This window comes from Delphinus delphis, chromosome 3 (genome assembly GCF_949987515.2).
Source record: "Delphinus delphis chromosome 3, mDelDel1.2, whole genome shotgun sequence".
Classification (NCBI taxonomy): domain Eukaryota; kingdom Metazoa; phylum Chordata; class Mammalia; order Artiodactyla; family Delphinidae; genus Delphinus; species Delphinus delphis.
Genome location: NC_082685.1, coordinates 16621342 through 16639425, shown reverse-complemented (window position 1 = coordinate 16639425; position 18084 = coordinate 16621342). Strand labels below are relative to the sequence as shown.

Genomic DNA, 18084 nt, shown 5'->3' with positions numbered 1-18084 from the left:
GCGGCTGTAAATACAGATGAAGCTTTGCTTGCTTGCCTGCCACTCACCTCCTGCCATTTGGCCCAGTTCCTAACAGGCACGGACCAGTACCGGTCCGTGGCCTGGGGTTTGGGGACCCCTGGTGTAGAGGAGACTGGTTGAGGATAATTCCAAAGCTTTTCAAGCCATATAAATGGACTAATTGGGATATTTCTGGACTCACTGTTCGGTATTGATGTCATGCATTTAAGTGACATTGGCCAGTCCCAGAGGAGTGACTAGGATGGTGATAGATACATCACATAACTGAATGGGCTGAGAATATTTAACCTGGAAAAGAGAAATTTGTACATGATGACTGTACACAAGGTTTGACACACATGTGAAAGAGGGCTCGATTACAGAACTTTCTTTTGTGTAGCTATGGAGGGGAGAACTCAAACCATGAAGAGAAAATACAGGAAGGTGTATTTTTGTTTCTTATGGGAGTCATTATAGACGGGAATGATAATTGGAACAGTAATAATGAGTGTAGTGAGAGAAAGTTAGAAGGTCAAGAATAAAGTTATGGGCATATTTGACAACTTGAAAATATTGGATCCCAATGGTTGTCTTTCTCCACAAATCTACATCAATAAATAACTCCCAACATGGTTCCATAAATATTCAAGACATTTATGGAGGGCCTACTATATGCCAGGTAGTGTTCCAGGCATCGGCGAATACAGCTATGAACTGCCATATGAATTTCCCTAAAATAAGCTCTGGCTGTGTCATACTCCTGCTCAAAAACTGTCAAAGGTTTTTATTAACCACTAAATGAAGTTTACTCTCCTGATACGATATTAAGTCCCTTTTTCACCTGTTCCAACCTGCCTTTCCAGTCTGTTCTCTCCAACTCTCCACTAAACTGGATCAAGTTATTTAACCTCTAGTTCCTTAATTGTAAAATGGAGGTGCAATATACCTCAGTTTGTTGTCATGAGGATCAAATGAATAGATATAAACTGCTCAGAACAGTGCCTGTACAAGATAAGCACTGCATAAGTGTTTGCTTTTTTTTATTGTCAAGTGACATGAGCAAGTCAGGGAAAATAATTTACTTCTGGAAAACCCAGTAGATTTAACAAGGGTAGAAATAATTCTGGCATTTGAGTAAAGGCTGTCCCTTTTATCAACCTTTATTGGTAGACTCTATTTCTGGGAGCAGCAAGTATTCAATCAGATTTTTTAAAAAAACAGCTTTACTGAGGTATAATTGACATGCAAAATTTCAGATATTGAAATGTAAAGTTTGAAAACTTCTGACAAACGTATACACACATCAAATCTTCCTAACAATCAAGATAGAAAATACATCCATTACCCACAAGTTTCTGTGTGCTACTTTGTAATCCCTCCTACCACTCCCCTAGGCAACTACTGATCTGCTTTCTATCACTATACACTAGTCAACTAATATGTTTAATGAGCAACTGATGGTGGTATTTATTAAATATTTGACTGATAGGAAAAAACCCATAAAAGGTAGTTTCTACTGGTAGAAAAAAACAAACTAATAAAGGTAGCTTTTAAACATGAAGATAACAGAGTTTTTGTATGAAGAAATTAATTTACTAATAAAAGAGATGAGTTGTAATGCTACCTAGTAATTGGTGATGTTACTAACATCTTTATATGGCTTTCATATTTTTATATTTCATTCATTCATCAACAGGGGTTGGTTGGTTGTTTATTTGTGTCAGGGACTGGAAGGCAGTACACTTGTGGTGGGGAGAACATTGATATTGTGCTGTCCAATATATTAGTCACCAGCCATGTATGGCTATCTTAACTTAAAATTTTAGTTCCTCAGTTGCACTAGCCACATTTTAAGCTCTCAAGCACCCCTCACATGGCTAGTGGCTACCATATTGAACAGTGTGGTTACAGAAATTAGCATCATTGCTCAAAGTTCTATTCTACAGAGCTAATTTAGAAGATTCTTGAGGTATATTATCTACAGGGGAGGTGAGGAAGGTCTAAGCTGAAGCAATGGCAATGAAATGGAGAGGAGGGATCTCTCTGAGATACTTAATGTGATGCAGAGTGAAGACGGGGATTCATTTAGGATGTCTTCTAGGTTTCTCCTTGGAGTAAATAGGTTGATGATTAGAACCATTCACCAACAAAGTAAATATAGAAGCAGCAGCAGGATTTGGGAAAAGGGGATGAAATCAGATTTGTACACAATGAGTGAGAGGCAGCCATGGACTGGCCATTGGTCTGAGAAGCTTCTGGATCTCAGAATGTGATCTGTGGGGATTCTGGGTAGAGACAGAGGTCCAAGGAAGGAGCAGTAGCCATGGGTAGGAGTCAGAGCCATGCACTTGGTTGAGGGCTTTCAGAGAAATTAGGCTGCATGAGGTAAGAGACTAGCATCAGGGCCTGGGAAGCACTGACATTTAGGGCAGGGTTTTCAAACTGAGAGTGGCTCATGAAATCAACAGAATAGGTCTCCACCAGCATTAAAAATAATAGTATAGCAAATATTAATACGGTTTGCATATTGAGTAAAGATATTTTCCTGAAACTTTTGTTATGAATATATTTACATACATATATGTATACTAGGTTGCAAGGTAAAACATATTTCTGAGTTGTGATTAGTTTGAATATTGCCAATTTATAAAATGAGCACCACAGACTATAAGTTACATGCTGCTAGTTCCTGGCATGTAGCAGACACTCAGTAAACACACTGTATGAAGGAATTAACCAACAGGTCAGAGAAGTAAGAGGAAACCCAGGACAAGGGTGACTCAGAAGCTAACCTCTTGCTACCTGAAACATTATCCAAACTCAGCAGAAAAACCGCTGGGGATATTACAGTCTATACATGATGAGATCACTTTTGCTCTTGGTGAGTGAGAGTTAACCCTGGGGGAGGCCAGTGGAGACATCAGGGAGGCTACTGAACCTCAGGATGTGATCTAGGAGCAGTCTGGGCATTACATGTATTTAAGATGTTTTCCCACCAAATGCAACAGATATGTGACAATTTGAAGCTCATGCCTGCTAAGGAATGAATGCACAGGCAAAAGACGCTGTGGGACAAAATATAAGGATAATAGATATTGTAGTAGTGCTGAACAGGAAAGGTTTAGAAAATTCAGGTTAGGGTACACAGAAGATGGTAGGTTAAATAGAACCATTACAGTGAAACTCCAGTTTTGCAAAATTCATGAGACTGGTAGATAACAAATAAGTAGTTTCTGATTTCTGTATGTAATTTTCATGGTTTTTGTACGGCACCTTAATAACAAAAAGGAATGTGATATGTCTGAGGCATCATTATCCATCAGATCTGTCTACTTAGAACTGTTAGGGTCTCGCTGATTCACTGGAGAAAAATCACTTCTGGAATTTAAAAAATAAAATTTCCAATTTTGTCGAAAAACATCTTTTAAATCATAATATATTAAACATCTTTTAAATCATAATATATTAAAAAATATATTTGGCTCTACTTCTTTAAAAAATTTTTTTTGTTTTTTTTCCCTGATGTGGTTATTCATGGGGCAAGGGGATGTAGGGAGGAGTTCCAAAGGGAAGAAGGAAAAATTCAGTCCATTTGACTTGTTCACCTCAGAGGAAGTTAGGTCTTTTGCAAAAGTAAAACATCCATCCTGAAGCCTTCCCCTTAGGCCTCTCCTGGCGACACTCAGAAGTGATGACTTTAGGTCAGGTCCTTTCATTGATACACAAAGCCATGTAAACAAACTCCTCCTCCTCGCGGGCTTCTGAGCAGCGTGCACGAGAGCACTGAGTTCAGACTAACGAAACTTCTAAACAGTGTTCATGGGGTAATCAGTGACCCCACTGCAATGACGTTCAGTGGGACAGGGCCTAGCTCGGGAAGGGGCTGGCGAAGTGCAGCGCTGGGGCCATGGGGGGGACGCCGGCAGGAGAGATTTACCTATCAGAGCTGCCGTTTACACCCCGTTACGAACTAAGGGCACCGCTGACTTCACTTGAGTGAGGACAGTCATTCCTGGAAAACTACCCCTCGTCCCAGCAGCAGAGTCCGCTCGCGCCTGCCTTGAACGACGAAGACTGCTACGGCCGGAAACTCACAAGCCCACAAGCCCACTTCCGACTTCCGGGGCAAGGCCGGAAGTGACTTTGTGTGTAACCAGAACCCAGCGCCGTAAAGTAAGATGGCAGCAATCTCTTTGAGACGATTGTCCAATCTCCGTTTTATTTCTAGCACTTCCTTATTCACCAGAGATTCTCGACTTCCATTACCCACCCTAGTTTTTCTCAGCACAACCCTCTCATATTTCAATGTCATTTATCAGTGGTGGAGGATGGGCCGGAGGCAACGTAAGGTGAGCGTCAGCGCCGTGAGGCACCATTTCGTACGGAAACCGAAGGCTGGGCGGGGATGAGTGCTGGGGATATCCAGATGTGGCCTGGTTTGCGGGCGAGCGTGAGGGGGAGGGGCGAGAGGGCAGGAGGGCGTTGCTACAGGATGATGTATTTCCGTTTCCTCGCGGCCTTGTTGTACTTGGTTGGACAGGCTTGTTGCGGGAGGGCGGGGGAAGATTGTTCGCAGTGGAGAAGGTCCGCGCAAGGGAAGGTAAACTGAGGTAATGCCGAGAAGAGGGGCGCCTTTGCTCCCGGCTGCGTAGGAGGTCTGGGGCTAGGGTCCTTGGGATTTAAGAAGAGCGGGGTTGGAGATGGGAGGCTCGGATAGTCCACAGGGTTAGAGAGAGAAGAGGAGGTGGGGTGGGGCTGGGGGTTACAAGGTGATTTGCAAAGCTGGGTGGGGGTGGAATGGGGCGGCCAGAACAGAAGCGGGGAGGGTTGGAGGAGACGGTGGAGAGGATGAGAGTGCGGAGGGAAGTCTGGAAGGCGCTGGTGGGGGAGGGGCTGGGGCCGAGAGCCTGGAACGCGGGAAAGAAGTTGAGGGGGTTGGTCGGAATGTGGGGGTGTGGGAGGAAGGGGGCCGGGTTCTTCGGAGGCTGAGGGGTTGGAAGGGGCTGGTGGCCGACGTTCGAATGCTGACCATGTACTTGGCCTTTGTTTCCCCAGCAACTCCCCAGAGACTCTCATCCAGCAGCCTCTGCTCAGGCCCAGCCTTCTCTCCAGTTGCCACCACAGCCTGGAGGCGCCTGCCTCCACCCTCCCGAATGGTGCTCCTCCTCGCAGGCCTCGGCCCAGGATCCAGGCCCCCTTTGCCTCCTGTCTCGGAGCTGTTGCTCCGGGTCTCTTCTGGTGGACTCCCCGTGACGGGGAGGGAAGGACTTTTGCACATACAAGGCTATAGCTCTTGGGACCCCACCGGCAACTTGAATCTCGGCCTCTAACCGAGTGTGAGGTTCTTCCTGTGCCCTCTTTTTCCACCCTTTGAGAAGAGAAACCCTTCTTCTTGCCACCCAGAGCCCAGGAAGCCCCAAGCTGGGGCCCTGGTCCCAGCATGTCAGTCCTCTTTTTTGTATAGGGCTGTGCCCTCTCCCCATCAGCATGGCTGAACTCAGGCAGGTTCCAGGGGGACGGGAGACCCCACAGGGGGAGCTTCGGCCTGAGGTTGTAGAGGATGAAGTCCCACGGAGCCCAGTTGCAGAGGAGCCTGGAGGAGGTGGAAGCAACAGCAGTGAAGCCAAATTGTCCCCAAGAGAAGAAGAAGAACTGGATCCTAGAATACAGGTCAGAAGACTGAGCTGGGGGAGAGATAGGGAGATTAGATTCCAGCTTTTCTGAAGAGCTGTCAGATAAATGAGGGGTTAGACTTACTCTTTTCCCAGTGCACGGGCAGGAAAGGAAAACAAGTTTGTCAACAAATCATTGCAGTATAGTGTGACAAGCGAGAAAAGAGTTGTGTGCGGTGTGAGTACAGAGAAAGGCCCGGCCTGGGTGCCTGGGGTGTGTTGCTGAAGGCTTCACTGATGAAGTGAAGTGACAAATTGGCAATAGATGCAGGAAGCACACTTTAGGTCAGTAGAGAGTAGAACTGTTGTTTCTTTTCCAAATAAACAAAGGGGCTGTTGGCTCAGAGATGTAGCATGAGTGGGATGTGAGAGAAGATGGCTTTGAGATCGGGAGGCAGTTTTGAATCTTTTCCTCTCTCCTGCTTTCTCATCAGTGCCTCCCAGGGACATTCATGTTTGTGAGAGGTGAGACCTTTCATGTCTTATAAAGGTGGCATCAGGCTTAGGCCTGTAAGGAAATCTGATGTGTTCAGAACGTTGTATCAATTGTGGTCAGTCCTTAATAATACAGATTTCTGGCTCTGAGGATGCTGGGTCAGTCAAATGAATGGAAGAGTTGATTTGTTGCCTTGGAGCATTTACAGGCTACTTGGTAGAAGGGCAGAACTTTGTGAAGGAGACCTCAGAGCAGTGGGGGAGGAGGATAGGCGCCATGTGTAGTAGATGCATGGCCAAATGAGGCTGGATCTCAGTGTTTCTGGGCAGTGGCAGGGAAGGGCTTCCTGGAGAAGCTGTTTGGACAGGTGAGGGCCAGGGTGCTCCTGTGTGTTTGGGGCCTGAGTCTGCCATTTGGTATGGTAGCATCTCCAGGATTCTGATGTGGAGGTGACTCACACCTCTGTAGGTGAGCAAGAGCATCCCGGGGCTCTCATTCCTGGGCTTTTCTGTCAACAAACCTTTATTAGATTACTTCAGTGAGTCACGGAGATTTCAAAGCTCATCCTAGCATCTTCCTGCTCTCTCTTGGTGGGGTTTCCCAGGATGTGTGTGGAGAAACCGTGTCTGTGCTTATAGTGGAGCAGTAATGAGCCATTTGTTTACTGACATGAGTTAGTAATTTATTTCTGCTGTGTTTCATGGGCACTGTATTGAGAACAGCTCAATTTCTCCTGCTAGTTCTTTATAGATTTGTTGTCCACTGAGGAAACAAGTTGTGAAAAAAGCATTGGGCTGAGATTCAAGCAGCCTCTGGCCGGATGATTTGTGATTTTCATGTAAGTTATGTAACCTTTCCAAGCCTCAGTTTCTTCATCAGTAAAGTGAAGGGTTGGTCTAGCCGATTTGCTCAACTCATTTCTGCTCTGCTCTGACATAGTGCTATGATTCTTTTCTTTCACAAACTCTTTTGCCTGTCTTTGATGAAAGTTCATAGGTTGTGCTTTGAGAAAGAGACCTCTGTCTGTTTGTCAGGGAGGAGGGCCTGGTTGTCGTCCTTCATACACCCCTCTGCAACATTCCTTGCCCCCTTCCAGAGGAGAATCCACTGCAGTTTCTTTGCTCAGTCGCTCCTGTGTATTTTTCCATTGCTTACACAGGCAAAGGTGGTAGTATGAAAAGGCAGCTTTCATGTTGTGCTGTCCAGTAAAGTAGCCACTAGTTGCTTGTGGATACTTAAATCAACTAGGAATAAATAAAAATTAAAAATGCAGTTCCCCAGGTGCTGTTGGCAGTTGCAGATGTAGAACATTTCCATCATCACAGACGGTTCTGTTGTATGAGCTCTGTGAGGGTTGGAGACTACTGAGCAGCAGTAAGATTCACCTTGTCTTCAGTGAGCTTGCAGTGTTACTGGAGCAAGAGGGGCAGGCGGACCTTAGTCTCTCTTGCTAAACTGGAGGGCACATTGTGGAATGTTGTGGGCTACGTAGGGAGGCAAGGTCATGTTGTAGAGGCCTCCCTCGCTGATGAAGCTGGGCCAGTGCTCTGACCTCAGCAGGCATTCAGCATCTTCTTGCCACATGGGAGAGGCAGCTTGGTGTGAGGGGTACCTTTCATGGAGGAGGCCGGTGGCATTCAGACCTTCTGGGTTTGGGCTCTTCTGGATGAGAAAGACATTGGGGTATGTGTCTTTTGAGTTTCTTTTTAGTGTTGACAGTGTACAAGATCATGTTATCCTGATACTATATTTCAGCACTTTGAATGGATCAGTGCATTCAGTCCATCAGAGCCTACCAGGGAACTTTAAAAGCACCCATTCCTGAGCTGTGCCCAGATATGTGAATTCTCCTTCTGGGTGGGGCGAGAAGTGCTTCTAATTGTGGCCTGTGAGAGTCCACTGATCCAAGGATATCCCAAAGGTGGAGACCCTATTCAGGTATTTTCTCAACTACCAGAAATGGTCCCTTAGGGCAAGGCTCTTTCTGATGTGGGGGGTGGGGAGTCTTGGCAGGCAGGCAGCTTGTGCCTCCTTGTCTGGTGGGATCCTTCTGGAAGTTGGAGGGAAGCCAGGTAGAGGCCAGCTCTAGGCCTGCGTGGAGTGTGCTGCCCCCCAGGGAAGTCCACTGGATGTGTCTCTGTGTCTTGACCTCAGCATACTTCTCTGAGGCCTCCAGGCTGGTCCTCAGCTTTCTGAGAGAGACAGAGTCCCAGTGGCAGGAAGGAATAAAGGAGGGTTGTACTAGGATGGGCCTGGGTCTCCTCTCCTATGACTTTTCTTAGCCCCCTTTATGATGGCACATTCTTTCCTCAGGTAAGTAGATGTGTGCACTCACCTGCTTCTCCTCAGAGTGACTCTGCAATCTCTGCGTCGTCTGATGTGTCGGTTTAGCTTTCTCTGGGCAGTCATTTTTACCTTATTTCTGAGTCTTTGGGTCATGTATCACCCTGGCCCTGCTGATGACTGTGGGCTTGAGTGTTTTTCTTTTTAATTGAGATATAGTTGATTTATAATCTTATGTAAGTTCCAGGTGTACAACATAGTGATTCACAGTTTATGAGATTATACTCCATTTTGGGCTTGAGTGTTTTAATGGCTTGCACAAGTTGGGCAGGAACATCTGTAGCCCAAGCGCCCGTGCCTTTGACTCAGTGGCCTGGCATCGTTGGAATGCGCCCGGTGTGCTCTGAGGAGGCTGCCCTCCCTGCTGGCTGCAGGCTCACAGATGGATGACGTACGCTGACTCAGACTTCATCCTCCTTGAATTCCATTTCAGCCGGGTGCCAGGAGTCCCCTGGTGGAGCAGGCCAAATGGAATGTGTTGCCAACGGCCCAAAACAGAGCCCTGGCTGCTTGTTGGCTTCCTGCTCTGCTTTGCCCTGGCCGGGCTGCCCCCATCCCCCACCCCCTTGCCCACCTTGCCCTCCAGCCTGCTCTGCTCGCCAGTCTCTTTGTCCTGCTAGAAAGAGCTTTGTGACTCCGCAGGGCAGACCTCAGAGTCAACAGGAGGCCTTTTTTTAAATTGCTGGAGGTGCTTCGTGGATATGAGTTTCTGTATAGAAAGACATGCCTGCTTCTGTGGGTCAATAGCCAGAGCCTTTCACATGCCTGGATTTGTTATATGTTTCTTTCTTTGTGTTCTACCTTACACTGTAATTAGAGCACACAACTTGGTTTCTTAGATTCTTACTTGCTGACTCAAGTTTTTTAGGGCTGGAGATGGGGTATAGAAATGGACTAAAGGGGGATCACACACTGGGTTGTTGGAAGGGCCAAATGAGGTGTGAGAGCAGTGATGGCAGTGTCACTCACTACCAAGTGCAGGTTGTGTCTGGGCCATGGGCAGTAAGCAGACACCATGCTGGCTACTGCTGGCCTGTCCAGGGGCTGCAGGGCTCCTGGAGGAGGATCCTGTAGCCGAGCATCAGGCATCTCTCTGGGTATTGCTCCTCCTCAGGAGTGTCATTGGCTCACTGGACCCCAGGAACTTCACCAAGGGGAGGGGAGGATACTCAAGGCCAGCACCCTCCCTGCTCTCTGCCACTGAAAGGCCTGGGTGGCTTGCTTCTTTTGCCAGCCCTGGGACCAGTGAGGCGTTCAAGCCAGCGTGTCTGGTGACTTCTTCCTGAGCCTCTTTCTCTCTCCCTCCCTCCCACAGGATCTACCTGGGGTCCTGTCACCACTGCCCAAGCAGGCCTAGAGGCCTCTTGAACCATGCATTCTTCTCTAATCTTGACCTTAATTGTCCACGAAGCCCTAATGATTTTGCATCCTATATTTCCTTGGGGTCTGCCCTCTCCTCTCCCACCTGGAGAACTACAGACAGCCTCCACTTTTGTCTCCCTGGCCCCTCCAAGCTTTCCCTACATTGCCCATCTCTGCCTTCCTAGACCACCAGGTGGCATTAGTCTCTGAGGGGTTCCCCCTGCCATTGGGAGAAGCCCTAGTATCCTGTCCCTGTGCCACAGCCCCTCTGGCTTCTCACCCAATAATCTGCCTTCCCTGGGCACCTGCTCTCCTTTTGATTCCCAGCCCCTACCATGCCCACCCCTCACGTGGCTCCTCACGCCACTGAGGGCCTGTTGCTTACTTATTGGGCCGGAGCTGCCACCTCTTTGTGTTCTGAATCCTCAGGTCTCATGGTGCTGAACTGTGATAAGTGTGTAGTAAAAGTATGCTGAGTGAATGGCCCAGCGGGTGTGTTCTCTCTGGGACAGAGACCGTTAGCCCTGAAGGAGACTCCTTCTGGCTGGAGTACGAGGAGGAGGTGGTGCAGTCTGATGGAGAGAGCACAGGCTTGTTGCCACTTTGCTGTGTGCATAGGAGTTTTCCATACTCTGAACCTCAATTTTCTCATCTTTAAAATGGGGGTTTAGAGGTGGAATTGTGAGGATTACAGGAGGCTATATATTACTCTGTCTCTGACAGGAGGCATTTGACAATGACCTCCTGCTGCATTTCTACACTTCCCTGGTTGGCTGGGCTTTCCCTCTGTGTACTGTGCTCCTGCCCTGCCTGGTTCATGTGAGGCTGCTTACTTCCACTGCTCTAACTTTCTGCCCCTCTCTGGCAGGAGGAGCTGGAGCATCTGAACCAGGCCAGTGAGGAGATCAACCAGGTGGAGCTGCAGCTGGATGTGAGTGTTGCTCCTTTTCCACACACTCCTGGGCTGGTTCCAAAGGTGTTTTCATCATTTTCCCTCCTCTTTCAGTACAGTGGCAGGGGAAGAGGCATGTATGGAAAACAAGAGGGGCTGGGACCCACATGCATGCCTCCCTCTGCCCATGTCCCTATCCTTTTGCCAGGAAGCCAGGACCACCTACCGGAGGATCCTGCAGGAGTCAGCAAGGAAGCTCAACACGCAGGGCTCCCACTTGGGGAGCTGCATCGAGAAGGCCCGGCCCTACTATGAGGCTCGGCGGCTGGCTAAGGAGGTATGACCCACATTCTGAGGTAGGGGCCGCATGCAGAGCCTGGCCCTGTACTCTTCTGTCTCTGTATGGGGTGTGAGATAGATCACCATTCTTTTCCTCTTCTGTTCCCCTTGGTTCATGTCTCTCTTTTCTTTGTTTGCTCCTCCACCCCATTACCCATTTCCTTCTTTTTAAATTTTTCTTTGCACAAATAATGTGGGCTCACTATTGGAAGGCTGTAATTGTAACCTGTAACTATAAAACAAGGTAGGAGAAGAAAACCGATATTTCCCCAAATCCAACCATGTGCATGTTTCATGATTTTTGTACCTGGGATTTGTTTAGTCAAGTATGGTAAGGTGACAGACACAGAGACAGCTGCCTTCAAAGAAGAATTTATGACTTAACAGTTCCTAAGAGAAAAGGACCTGCCACATCATGCAGGGCTACATGGGGAAGTACCTGAGTGGGTGAGGAGGCAGAAAATGTGAGGGGAAAGCTTGGCTTAGAGCTTTTATTGTAGAGCCTTTATTGTGGTTTTTATGGGAAGGAATGGGTAGGGCAGGGTAGGCAACTTTGAGCCAATTTAAGATTGGCTAGTTTGAATAATTGAGGCAGGTTCTGGGCTATAGGGGTGGTCTCTAGTTTTCTGGTCCTGGCCCTTCAGTGATTTAGGGCAGGGGAAATACTGGCTTGCTGTGTGATAGATGGGCTTTGGATTGGTTGATTTGCATATGAAGAGTGTGCTCACATTCCTAGGAGTGTGTCTGTAGGAATTAGCCAGCCCTAGGAGAGCCAGCAAGGCCTCCAAGATATCAAAGCATCATAAAACATAGAAAATAAAAAATGTGATTAATATAGCACAAATAATTCCTTAAATTTTTTTTGTATATATCCTGCCAATATGGGATCACATATGTACAATTTTTATTCCTTTATTATATTAGGACATGTTTCCATGTCAAGAAATACCCATACTTGCCATTATTTTTAAGGGCTTCTTAATATTTCTTTATATTAGATGTACTGTTATTCGTTTAACCAGTTCTCTGTAACTGAAAACTTAGGTTTGTTTCCAGTTTTTTGTTTGGTAAATATGGTTGTGATGATATCTCCAAGCACTTGTCTGGTTATTTCATTCAGTTTACCTGCTGGACTGGAGTTGATGGTCTCAACCATCAACTAACCACCTTCCAACTAAAGGTAGTGGATTTTTCTTTGTTCTCCCTAGGGCAGAAGGCCAGCAGCCTTCGAGAGCGCTGGATTTACACACTCACCCTCCACTGCAGTATCCTTCTTTTTCTACATATATTTCTTCTCTGAGCTATATCCTTGCAACGTATTCTTCATAGAATTTTACTTCCTCAGCATTTATTCTTAGTGCAGTTTGGGAAGTGAAGCCAACATTGCAGTGGGCCTTCCTCCTTCTCTTGTCCTTGCCCAGGGCGGGTCTCCATGGGCAGCCAGGGGTCCTTTGCGGCTCCCTATCCTGATGGTCCTTTCCCTCCAGGCCCAGCAGGAGACACAGAAGGCAGCACTGCGGTATGAGCGGGCTGTGAGCATGCACAACGCTGCCCGGGAGATGGTGTTTGTGGCTGAGCAGGGCGTCATGGCTGACAAGAACCGGCTGGACCCCACGTGGCAGGAGATGCTCAACCACGCCACCTGCAAGGTGAGCCAGGCAGTGCCAGTAGGTCCCTCCTGCCAGTTCCTGTACTTCCTTTCCTTTCCCTGCATCCTGTCACCTTCCTTAATCCTTTCTCTCCTGCACTCCAGACTTCCCTCCGTTTTGATTCTGTTTCAGGCAAAATCTGGTCCTTGCTCTCTGCCCTGTTTGGCCTCCAGTGTATCCCATATACACTTCCTTCTGACTTAGAATGTCTTTCTGGGTTCTTCTTGAACCTTTGCCTCCAGATGTGGGACTAACCCAAATAGTTCATTCCTGCTGATTGCTCTGGATTCAACACTCTTTTGTTATGTTTAGCTGTGACCCCTTGCTTCTATTTGCTGAATGTTCTCCCTTTCTTGCTTTTGAGCTCTGCCAGTGTACCTTGGTTTTTGAAGTACGATTTGTGTATTATTTCCAAGCTACTCTATGGCTACCAGGGAGTGGGAGGACCCCTGGCATCAGCTCTAGTCTGCCACCTTCACCTTGTAAAGGGCAAGTGTCTTAGTCTATTAGGGCTGTTACAATAAAATAACAGACTGGGTGGTTTAAACAACAGATGTTTATTTTTCACAGTTCTGGAGGCTAGGAAGTTCAAGATCAAGGCATAGGCAGATTTGGTGTCTGCAGTGGGCCTGCTTCCTGGTTCCCAGATGGCCAGCTGTCTTTTCACTGTGTTCTCACATGGCCGAAGGGGCTAGGGAGCTCTCCAAGGCCTCTTTTATAAGGAAACTAATTCCATTTGTGAGAGCTCCCACCTCTTGACCTAATCATCACTCAGAGGGCCCACCTTCAGGGTTAGGATTTCAACATAAGAATTTTGGGGGGGTAGAAACATTTAGTCTGTAGCAGTACGTGTCAGCTCCTGAGGAGTAGTCATGTCTTGAGGTTCTTTGTGTGCTCCTTAGTCCAGGCCCATGGCCTCACGCAGAGCAGGAGCTCCACTTCCACTCTGGAACTCACACAGAGGAGAGCATGATACCGAGGGAGGGGTTGTTGAAACTGTGTGTAGGCGGGGTCAGCCCCTTGGTCCTGGTAGATGAGGTGGCTGGAGCCCTTGCCTGCTACCTGCTCAGGCACAGAAACCTGGAGAACTCAGTGCAGAGCTGTGGCTCCCCACAGTGAGGCTCCTCCCTTCCCCCAGCCCTAGCCCCCAGCACTGAGGGCTCTCTGAGGACCATGGCTGTGGCAGATGTGCTCACAGGTGGACATTCCCTACACGCTCACAAGTGGTCCAGAGGGCCCCGGCACCTCTTGGTAGCAACGAACCTGAGAGGCGGTTGGTACAGGTAACAATAGGCAGGTACAAGGACTCACTGTTCTCTTTTGTGTCTTGGGAGCTCAGTACTCTCTCCAGGCTCTGCAGTGGGGGATCTCCCCCAGGGTAACATTTGGAGTGGCAGCCTGAGCAGGCTATAGGGGCAGGAGGGTGGGACCGAGTTCAGTGATGTGTGCCCTCCATCCCACCTGGGCCAGGTGAATGAGGCCGAGGAGGAGCGGCTTCGTGGTGAGCGGGAACACCAGCGGGTGACGCGGCTGTGCCAGCAGGCTGAGGCTCGGGTTCAGGCCCTGCAGAAGACCCTCCGGCGGGCCATTGGCAAGAGCCGCCCCTACTTCGAGCTCAAGGCCCAGTTCAGCCAGATCCTGGAGGTAGCTGAGTGGGAGAGGGGGAGGGTGAGTGGATGGAGGATGGGGGAGGGGGCAGGCATAGAAAGGGAGGGCAGGTAGAGGGGACACCAATCTGCTTTTCTGGGCCATCCACCAGGCCAGTGCAGAGGAACCGGTGTGCTCAGAATGACCCCGCAGGAGTGGGAGGTGGGGTTAGGAAGTGAGTGCTGGCAGAGAAGGGAGGTGAAGGAGAAAAGGTGAGAATTGGGGGAGACCGGGGAGAATGGGGCAAAGGAATCGGCCAGATAGGGAAAGGCAACAATGGGGAGAGGGGGAAGAGCGGGTGGGAATGAAGACGTGGGAGGAAGGCCCCGGAAGGTCAGGCAGGAGCAGGGAAGGTTGCTGGGGAAGGAGGACCCCAGGAGGAGGAGGAGTGGAGAGAGGCTGGGTGGAGCACTGCAGATTAGTGGTTGGTGGTGAGCAGAGCCGAGGGCCTGGGACGGGAGACCCCAGCGCAGAATGCTGAGTGGGCCTGACAGGACTTGGCAGCTCCAGGGGCCTCGGATAGTTGCCCAGAGGGTCACCTGACTCTGACCCTCCCTCTGCAGGAGCACAAGGCCAAGGTGACAGAGCTGGAGCAGCAGGTAGCCCAGGCCAAGACCCGCTACTCAGTCGCCCTGCGCAACCTGGAGCAGATCAGCGAGCAGATTCATGCGCGGCGCCGGGGCCAGCTCCCTCACCCCGCGGGCCAGCTGCGCTCTTCCCCAGTGGGGGCCGAGGCCGGGCCTGATGGTGGCGAGGATGGGGACAGCGGGATCATCGAGGGGGCCGAGGGCGGGGGGCTGGAGGAGGGTGTCAGCCTGGGGCCTGGCCCTGCCCCCGACACGGACACGCTGAGCCTGCTGAGCCTGCGCACTGTGGCTTCAGACCTGCAGAAGTGCGACTCCGTGGAGCACCTGCGGGGCCTCTCGGACCACGCCAGTCTGGATGGCCAGGAGCTGGGTCCCCGGAGTGGGGGTCGTAGCGGCCGCCACCAGCGCAGTATCAGCCTGTAGCCCTGTGCTCAGGGTGGCTGGTGCAGTCTTAACCACCACTGGCCCATGGAGGGCCCTGCAGGCTCCTAGCTCCCTCTCCTCGGGCCCTCGCTTCCCCCAGAGAGGTCAGGTTGGCTGTGTCTTGAGTCTGTCCTGTCTTCCTCACCCTGCCCTGCCCCCGACAGGTGGCAGCTCTCTTTGCCTTACCCTTTCAGAAGGCTTGTCTTTGGCTCTCACATCTCCCTTCCGCCTGCTGGCCCCTCACAGTCTGATACTGTTTGCTGCCCTCTTTTTGACTTCTTCCATCTGTCTGGTTTTTCCCCTCAGGGAAATTTGTCTAGAAGGCACAGGGACACCATCAGAGAAGGTGGGTGCTGGACCTGGGTCCTGGCATCTTGGCCCCCCCAAGCTTGAGTGAATGGACGGGTGCCCCTCCCACCTACCCATCTCCCGAGTGGTCCCGAGTGGCAGGGATGCTGCCGAGCCCTCCTAGCAGCCCAGCGCCCCAGTCCTCTGTCCCAGCCTGCCTGTGTGTAACATGTAAGATGCACTGTGGGACTGTGTGACTCTGGAAGACACCACCCATCCCTTTAGTGCTCCCTCCTCATGACCTAAGCCACTTTGCTATGTGTGCCTCAAAGCAGGACTTGAGGGATACTGGTGTCAGGGAAGGTGAAACCCAATCTCATCATTGATAAAGGGGGCACCACCAACTCCAAACAGACTCCCGTGTGTGTGGTGTTTCCCCAGCTTGGCTGGGTCCTTAACATTGCCAAGGTGCTAGTGAGTCCATGTTGGGGGATGGAGATGTAGTGAGGTCCTGATGGCTGAAGGCCTTGCCATTCCTGCTGTGGAGTTAGGTTAATTTACTTTTTCTGGGTAGAGGATGCTGAACCAAATCTCAGCATCCTCCTGCAGGGTAGAGTTGGGGAACTTGGTGCTCAATTGCTCTCCCTCGCTCTTCCCCAAACCAAACAGTACCTAGTCCATGATCCCTTGGGGGGTGCTCAGGTTTGGCTGCAGAGCCTCCACTGATATGGGGAAGGTTTGGCCTGGGGTGAGGGAACCCGCCCTCCATAGGGAGCTGCTTCAGGTGTCTGGTGGTACTCCTGTGCTGCGTGGGGCGGGGGAAAGGTAGGGAAGCCACACTGGATCTAGGTGCCTTGGGAGCACCAATCCTCCTGTCCCACCCCAGGAGGGCTGAGAGCTGGACTCTGGACAGGAGAACTTGTGCCTAGGCCTGTGTGCTGCTGCCGTTGACTGGGGGAGGAGCAGGCCTTCGAATAGAAGGTGTCTCCCTGTCCCAGGGTTGAGGCAGTTTGGTCATGATGAGAACTGCCAGGTTTGAGGTGGCCATGGGGGGAGGGAAGAAGGGGGAGGACGTGGGCGTGCGTGCGTGCATGCATGTGCCTGTGTGTATGGGGGAAAAGGGTCTGCCCCTGATTTTATTTAAATAAAATAGTTTATGTAACAGTAATGTTTATTGTCCCTTTCAGGGAGGGAAGAGGAGAAAGGGGTGAGGATGGAGAGTGGGAAGGAACAGGGTGAAGCGGGATGCTCTTTTGGTGGGGTAGTCAGAGGTCTCTTGGGAGGTGAAGGTTGAGATGGATCAAACCCAGGCAATGAGAGGAGGGAAGGCTTATGGCCACAGGGCTGGGGTGAATGCGCACCAAGTCGGTGGTGCCCTGCAACCCCCTACCCTTCCAGCTTACCCGCCAAGGAGGGCTCTGCAGGGTGGAGTGGGTGTTGTCAGCCACTGGTGGTGCAGACAAGATGATGGTGCCAATCCTGGATGTGAGCATGAAGAAAGGGGAGGGACAAGTAGCCTTGTGGGATTTAGCAAATATACAGGATGCCCAGCTAAACTTGAATTTCAGATAAACGATGTTTTTGTCCCCTGCAGTGTTAAGGACATACTTAGATACTAAGTTGTTTGTCATCTATCTGAAATTAAAATTTAACATAGATAAAAGGTGACTCCCAAGTCAGGGCTTGACCTGTTGGTGGGTCAGGAGGGGTTTGAATACATTTGGACCCACTGCCTGTGAAACATCTGGTGGAATCAGGTTGGGGAAGAGATGAGAACTTCAGGAGCTGAGGAAGTGGAGAGTGAAGGCTCTCGACCAAACCTCACCAGGGGTGCACCTATATTTATAGCCAGGTGAGGAGGGAGTCAGCTAAGGGATGGAGAAGGTGCTGCCAGGGAGGAGGAGGGGGAGACCCACTGGAAACCTGGTGGGAAAAGGGTGTCCTGAAGATCTTTAAGGGGCAAGGTGAAGGCCAGGAATTGAAGGGACAGGAGGGCAGAAGAGTGACCCTGGTGACCTCAGGTGGTAGATGGGCCATTAGGAGCCTTTGTACCCTTTGACCAGACTGTCCAGGTGTGAGACTGCCTTTCCTGACCTGGCTTATTAATTGAGAAATAAGCAAAGTGTGATAAGGCACATGGGTGCCAAAATACTTCCTTTATCACTGGAAAAGCTGCTGTGACTGTATGTGTGGTCTGTGTCCTTGGGCAAGTGGGCTTTCTGAGATGATTCCCCAGGGTCATACTTCCCTACCCAGTCTGTGGCAGTGTGGAACCTGTAAGGCTCCTGGTGCAAAGGAACCCTAGAAAAGAAGGGCAGGCTGTGCCCACCTAGTTTCTCCATGCAGAATCACCTACCAGAAAAGGCAATAGTGGAGAGAGAACGTGAGGGTTGGCGCTAATGGCTAACCATGGCAAATGTGCCCCCTAGCCCTATCGTAACAATAG

At 49.9% G+C, this 18084-nt stretch overlaps 1 protein-coding gene across 2 annotated transcripts; it reads left to right on the top strand.

Moving 5' to 3' along the window:
- Positions 1-4518: 4518 nt before the first annotated feature.
- Positions 4519-16753, top strand: SH3BP5L (SH3 binding domain protein 5 like). 2 transcript variants are annotated; one of them, XM_060008182.1, is made up of 7 exons: positions 4519-4610; positions 5056-5670; positions 10682-10744; positions 10914-11042; positions 12532-12693; positions 14164-14337; positions 14904-16753. In XM_060008182.1, the coding sequence occupies exons 2-7, from the start codon at positions 5488-5490 to the stop codon at positions 15348-15350; spliced, it is 1158 nt and encodes a 385-aa protein (XP_059864165.1). In that variant the 5' UTR covers positions 4519-4610; positions 5056-5487; the 3' UTR covers positions 15351-16753. The 2 variants fall into 2 exon arrangements, with proteins under 2 accessions (XP_059864165.1, XP_059864166.1); XM_060008183.1 differs by having other exon boundaries at positions 4551-4600.
- Positions 16754-18084: the final 1331 nt, after the last annotated feature.

Coding starts and splice junctions, on each gene's coding strand:
- SH3BP5L (XM_060008182.1), top strand. CDS start 5,488: ATGGCTGAACTCAGGCAGGTTCCAGGGGGACGGGAGACCCCACAGGGG. Junction 5,671..10,681: donor AACTGGATCCTAGAATACAG/GTCAGAAGACTG, acceptor CCTCTCTGGCAG/GAGGAGCTGGAGCATCTGAA. Junction 14,338..14,903: donor AGTTCAGCCAGATCCTGGAG/GTAGCTGAGTGG, acceptor CTCCCTCTGCAG/GAGCACAAGGCCAAGGTGAC.